The sequence below is a fragment of the Myotis davidii genome, unplaced genomic scaffold (genome assembly GCF_000327345.1).
Source record: "Myotis davidii unplaced genomic scaffold, ASM32734v1 scaffold732, whole genome shotgun sequence".
Taxonomy (NCBI): domain Eukaryota; kingdom Metazoa; phylum Chordata; class Mammalia; order Chiroptera; family Vespertilionidae; genus Myotis; species Myotis davidii.
The window spans coordinates 1,048,474-1,055,379 of NW_006284349.1; the positions used below are offsets into that span (position 1 = coordinate 1,048,474).

The 6,906-nt window shown below is 48.2% G+C and overlaps 1 protein-coding gene across 1 annotated transcript in view; it reads left to right on the forward strand.

Moving 5' to 3' along the window:
• Positions 1–6,906, forward strand: part of TTC7B (tetratricopeptide repeat domain 7B) — a gene marked incomplete at its 3' end in the record, with an annotated part of 200,850 nt that overhangs the window by 91,277 nt on the left and 102,667 nt on the right. Inside the window, exons 13-14 of the mRNA XM_015571299.1 lie at positions 2,019–2,136; positions 3,320–3,377. Coding sequence (XP_015426785.1) covers positions 2,019–2,136; positions 3,320–3,377 — 176 coding nt within the window. The remainder of the gene's footprint in view (positions 1–2,018; positions 2,137–3,319; positions 3,378–6,906) is intronic.

Sequence of the window (6,906 nt, forward strand, 5' to 3'; positions counted from 1 at the left end):
GGAAAGTAGACATGATAGAGTGGGAATTCATGCTCAGATACATCTGGCTGTGTGAAGCTAACGTAGGACTGAAGAGCCGGGAGTGGGGGGGGGGGGGGGGGGGGGGGGGGGCTAGAAACATCTATGGGAGAGAAACATGGGTCAGCTGCCTCCTGCACGCCCCCTACTAGGGACAAGCCCACAGCCCATGCGTGTGCCCTGACCGGAAAGCAGTCGAACCGGTGATCTGGTGCACGGCACGGTGCTCAACAGCTGAGCCACACCGGGCAGGCTGAGCCCAACTTCCTCTTTCCTCTGCCTTCACACCCACTTCCCTCTTCAGATATTCTTGTTCCGGTTTGGATTTGGGAATAGTTGTAGTACCTCCAAAACCTACCCTTTCAATAGAAAGCTCAGACCAGCTGCTGAGATGGTGGTCCCCGCCATATACAATGCAGTCTTACTGTCTTTTCTTGGACTGCATATCAAGATTAGTGATAAGAAGCCCTGGCCAGAGCCTCTGCCCTCCCACCAAAGGGTCTCAGGTTCAAGGGCACATATCTGGGTTGCAGGTTTGCTCCACACTGGGGGCACATGTGGGAGATAACCAGTCGATGTATCTCTCATATCAATGTCTCTCCCTCTCTCTCTTTCTCTCTCTCCCTCCCCTTCCCACCCTTCCTCCATCCCTCTCTCCCACTCTCTGAAAAGCAGTGGAAAAAATATCTTAGGTGAGGATTAACAAAAAACAAACAAAATAACAGCTTAGTGATAAGAACTCCCCCAGGAGACTGGAGAGACTTGCTGAGGTTTTGCCATTATGGTCCTTGCTGCTGGTGTTTCCCCCCATTTATTCTCACCCAACAGGACAGAAGTCAGCCTTGTGAAGAAAGTGTTCTACCTTTGTTAAATTTTATTTGGTAAAATGTGGGAGGAAAAGACATTTTGAAAGAGCAGGTTCTCGCCTGAAACAGAGAGCTGTGAAGGTCTGGGCAGGTTTTGACAAGTGGGGCCACAGTGCAGGGCCAGTGTGGGCAGCGGCGGAGAGGGTGCAGGAGGGGGCGCAGGAGTGGACCCAGCCCCTCTGTTTGAAAATGTGGGCCCCCAGCTGTGAACGCTGCCCTCCCTGCAGCATGACATTGCTCATGACTGTGACACATGTCTCCAACGCCTAAAGTAAGCCTACTCCCTTTTTTTTAAGATAAGAGTAACAAATCTTTTCTGTATATATTTTTTCCATTTTTATTATTAAAACTTCCAAATGCCACAGAGTGTAATGAGCTGCCACGTACTGTCACCCAGCCTCAATAGCATCAACATTTGCCATAGTTCGAAGGAACAGATCTTATTATTTACCTCTAATATCCTGTGCGGAAGGCCTCATTGTGGGTGCAGTTTACAGGTACACATTCTCTCACCACATCTGCTCGTGCCAGGTCCGCGTGCTGGGCGGTGTAGAATAAATAGATGCAGTTTTGGCATTTTTAACAGCTTATAAGAAAGAGAAACCAAGCTTCAATGGATTCATTATGTTATTTTAAAAATAATAATAATAAGGTAAGACCCAAAGACCAAACATTTCTATACGGGTAGGCAATGCTGGTTTACAGTTGTAATACAAACAATGCAGTAAGTAATATGTAATAATGCAGGAATAAACTCTGTTTCGCATACTCACTGCTTTTGCCCACCCCTGTATATAACATTCAACTTCTGAGCACCTTGCACAACCAACTTACAGAACCAATCAGTAAAAAGCAAAGGTGAAAAGGATAGGAGCCCACCGAGTAGGAGAGTGACTTTGGAAAAGAAGGCAGAGAAGCAGGAGGGAAACCTTCGCGGGAAAAGGCAAGGTGGGGTCCTCAGGACTGTCAGAGGGCTCGGATAGAGAGACAGAATTGCCACGGTGGACTTGGAAGATTTAGGAGTCATTTTCACGGTGACTCATCAGAAATCTGTTCTTGGCAGCCGATGCTTCTGGTAACTCGTGCTGGAAATTCTGCAGGTTGTCGTCGTTTTTAACGTGTCTGGTTTTTCAGTTGGAAGAGGCCGAGAAGTTTGCCAAAATTGTCGTTGATGCGGAAGAGAAAACGTCCGAGTTCAAGGCCAAAGGCTACTTAGCGCTGGGGCTCACGTACAGCCTGCAGGCCACTGACGGTGAGAGAAGCCCCACCCTTGGGCCCTGGGACACAGGCCGGGCTGCCCGTCTGCACCGCAGGGTTCCCACACCTCCCGCTGTCTCCGGCGGGCGTATAAGCGGGGCCGCTCTATGTGCTCTCCTGTGGGGCCCTGCTGCTGCGGTCCTCATTGCTTGTGCTGCTTGGCTATGGGAGGGAAGGGGGCTGGGCTGGGCTGGTGGTGCACAGGGGGCCAGCTGGCAGGTGCAGGGCCCTTGAGAACCGATTCATCCCCCCAGCCTGGGCCTGCCTCTGCCCCAGCACTCGGCTGGGCGGTCCACCTGTGAAGGGATGTTGGGTCTTAGGCACAGGAACATAGGACAGTTCGGGGCCAGCCTCTTCCAGGAAGCTTCCCTTGATTGATCAGGACCTGCCCTTTCTCCATGCAGTCATTCTTTTCCTTTAAAAAAAATATTTTTTCATTGATTTCGGAGAGGAAGGGAGAGGGGGAAAGAGAGATAGAAACATTAATGATAAGAGAGAATCATTGATTGGCTGCCTCTTGCATGCCCCACATTGAGGATCAAGCCTGCAACCTGGGCATGTGCCCTGACTGGGAATCAAACCATGGCCCCTGGTTCCTGGTCGATGCTCAACCACGGAGCCACACTGGCCAGGCCCACTTCTGAACTGATTTTCCCGGTCCAGTGTTGGGTCAGGTCAGTCCCTAGTGTTCATATCAAGGTGGTAACAGTCCTGGCCATTGCACAGCGTGAATTAAACTGGCTCTTCCTGGCCCGGGATCAGAGCTGCTCGGTGCCAGAGGCCCTCTGAGGCATCCAGCCCAACACCCATGGTGCTTGGTGGTCTGCTCTGCCTCCTGGGAGAGCCAGGCTTCACCCAGTTACATGCCTGCACTTGAGAAAACAGCCGGGCTCCTCTCTGCAGTTCCCGCTGGTCTTTTAAAGATGGCCCTCTCTGCCTGGGGCACCAAGAATGACCCTCAACGCACGCCGTCCCCTCGGCATCATGCCAAGTTACACCCACGAGTGCCAGGGCCCCGGGTTGGCCTGGGCTCCGTGGCCCGTCTCCCAGTGCCTGGGGCAGCACCGAGCACACACCCACCCAGAATTTGCTGCTCATAATCCAAAGGAATGTGCAGTTTTTGTGATGCGCTTTGTATTTGTCCGAAACATGCCTCTGACTGATCCAACCCTTTTCAGCTTCGCTGCGAGGGATGCAGGAGGTCCTGCAGAGAAAGGCGCTTCTTGCATTTCAGAGGTGAGTGGGAGTTCCTCTTTCCACACGGCTGTGCATAATGACACCAGTGTGATCAGTATAAAAGGGAGAGATATTTATAAAGATTATGTAAACAGTGTTTTCCCCCTGGGAGTCTTTCCTCCCGAGCACTGAACACACATGTGGAAGCTCACCGCATCATTTGTTACCGTGTAGATCTGCATTCTTCATCTGTCCGTCCTTCAGCCTTCGGGCACATTTTCTTCCTTCCTAATAAAGCCAGTTCAGCCATTGGAAGACAGATGCTCTGTATGTGTAGGGAGATGATTCCTTTTATTAAAGACATTTGTCATCATCTAGAAACGGGATCATTCTTTCCTAGTTTTTTTTTTCTTTTTTTGCCTGTGAAGCTGCAGATTTTTATGTTAAGAAATGAAAAAGTCAGGTTTTAGGACAGTCTCTGAAATACCATGTGAAGACAGTCAAGTCGCCTCCACCCCAGTCTTGCTCCATAATACCTGTGCTGTCTCCGTCATTGTACCTGCCGTGAAATTCGGAGAATGCTTTATAATTAGCACGTGCTTGCGTGTCATAGTGTTCTCCCACATCCCTCATTTAACTCGTCCTCACCCACACCAGACAGGTAGACAGGACAAGCAGTATGTTCACTGCAGGTGAGGGACTGGCAGGCAGGAGTGGGGAGTTACAGAGCCACGTTGCCTTTGAGGTCAGGATAGAATCATCGTCTCCTGACTCTAACCCAACTTTTCTGGTACCGACTGCACTTCACTGCCCTGATTTTATTCTTATTGCAGCTGTAATAAATCACTAAAACGAATCATTGCTTGAAAGTAAAGCCGCCTGATGGCAAATCCACAATTGTTATTGATCCTCTCACTTTAAATAATATCTGCGTTACATTGCTTTCTTGGAATTGTATTAGAAATGTAGTTACTTGCACCAACATTTCATGAGGACCTCAGTCACTAATACCCTTTGGTAGATTTCTTTCCCAGAACCGGGGTTGCCTACGGATTTACCGCAGGGCTCGCGCCCCTGTCTTCATGAAACCATTATTACTTGGTTTCGGTGAGTCCGAAATCTTGCATCTCACTTCTGCTTCCTGCCAGGCCTGCGGGTTGTGCCTTCACCTTGCCCGTCCCAGGCTGGGTAATGACACCCAGTCCGGATTGACACCTGCACACAGATCTGTGTCTGTGCTGAGCTTTTGTTGCCGTTCTTCCGCATGGGAGTGGGGGAAGCCTTTCCATTTCAAACAATATGGAGTTTTAACTTTTCCAGTCCCAGCTTGTGAAACACATGACTGCCTCAGAAAGTGGCCATTACATCTGCTTTCCTTTTCTCAAGTCAGCACATCTCATTGGCTTTCTAAAAACAGCCGTGGTGGTGGTCTGCCTTGAGCCGTCACAATTCATAACTTTATGTTATGTCACAGCTGTTCCATTGACACGAATTCCTTCTTGTGCCTTTTACTTAGGTTTCAATTCAAAGAGAATTTCTAAAATATTAGTTCCTGTGGAAATAAAGAGTAATGAAACCCTATTAACCTACGTGATTTATTGGCAAAGGCTAACCTAAATTAGTATTTGTGTGAAATAAAGAATATTTTTCAAGGAAATAAATTATTTTGTTTCAAGTACACATCAATGAGGGCTATTCTAGTACACTGTAGACCTGACAATCTGTAAGGAAAGATTTTAAGTAAATATGAATCATTTGTATTCCTCCTTAAATGTAAATGGATATTTAAAAGCCACTTGGATGAGAAGTACTTTCTTTTGCTATATATTTAAATCCTCTGCCCACAATGCTGTTTATACTATTGTTTGGCAATTTTTGTTTAAAAAGAAAAGAGTGTAACTCAAAAAGGGGTGGGGTTGCAGATACATGTAAATATTAGCTCTTAATTATGCCTGGAGTCAGAATTCAGGAAGATTTGCTGTCGGGTAGATTAAAAAAGGTGGGTTTTGAAGGCCTCCCTCTTGCATTTCTGCATCTTAATATTGAGATCCTCCACTGTCCGTTCGTCCAAAAGCTCAGCCCAGCAGCTGGGCCAGTTCATTCGGCCCGTACAGAGGAATAGTGAACAAGACCATGTTGTCTGCAAAGCTGCAAGCCTGGTACAGAGACGGCCCCACGTGCAGAAATCGGCTGCTCCAGGTGGTGGTGGTCGTGTTTGTCACTCAGTGTGAAACACGATCTCGCGTCATGGTGCTCTCCCTCCTGGCTTCGATTAAGTTTGCTTGTGGTATAATTGGTGTGTATGGAATGAGTGACTGTCCCAGTTTTTCGGGAAGTGAGCACCATCCCAGACCATGGGGCTTTGAGTGCTGAAACCAGGGAAAACCAGGAAAGTTGGTCATCCTGTGTGTGTCACTAATGGGAGGCTCCTGAGTGATAGATTTAACCAGATGTGTACATTTCCCCCCTTAACTGACTAATAAATACACTGACCACAGGTCCGTTGTAATCTGGACAGAAGGAGACTTTGAGAAGAATTGACTGAACAAGGCAGCAGGGTGATATGGGGGAGAGAACAGGCCTCAGGATTTCCCTTTTAGCTCTAGTCTTTTGCTGGATACTCTTGGGTCAGGTGCTTAAAAGTAGATTCTTCATAAATTGTAGTTGTTATAAAGTATGTATCTTAAGGACCAGGGTCAAATTGTTCAGCCTTTTCTATATTCTTGGTTCTAGAACATGTTGGAACTGGAGTCTGGGAGAGCACTGGGTGGACCTCAAGGTGTTCTGGGTTCTAGACAGGTGATCTTGGGGGCCCATTCCATGCTCTCCAGCAGCAGCCTGGCAAGCCTCTCTTGGGGCCCTGCTCCCACTGTACTGTAATGGTCACTTTGGGTCTCCCTGGCTCTGGGGGAGAAGGGATGTTCTCCCTTCTCCAGGCTGGCGCATGGTTCATCTACAGGCTCCCCAGAGGCTGGCCCAGGCCTGGCACCACATTGGTACTAAATAATGTGGGTGGGTGAATGCATGGATAGGTAGATGAGTTGATGGATGGATGGATGGATGGATGGACTGATGAATAGATGAGTGGATGGATGGATGGATGGATGAGTAGATGGATGGATGAGTGGATGGATGAGTGGATGGATAGGTGAAGAGATGAGTGGATGGATGGATGGATGGATGGATGGATGAGTAGATGGATGGATGAGTGGATGGATGAGTGGATGGATAGGTGAAGAGATGAGTGGATGGATGGATGGATGGATGGATGGATGAGTAGATGGATGGATGAGTGGATGGATGAGTGGATGGATAGGTGAATAGATGAGTGGATGGATGGATGGATGAATAGATGAGTGGATGGATGGATGGATGGACGGATGGACAGGTGGCCTGGTGACCCATCAGTCTAACAATTCTTTTTTATGGACAATATATTAAATTAATGGGCATGGAGTTGCTTTGACAAGGGAAGTGCTTTGTGAGCATCCTGTGGTGACAGCTTTAGATGTCTGGGTTTCTCCTAACGGCTCTACCAGGTGCTGCTGTATGGGAGTGGGGCTTGTAGGGCTGCTTTGTATTCATGTGC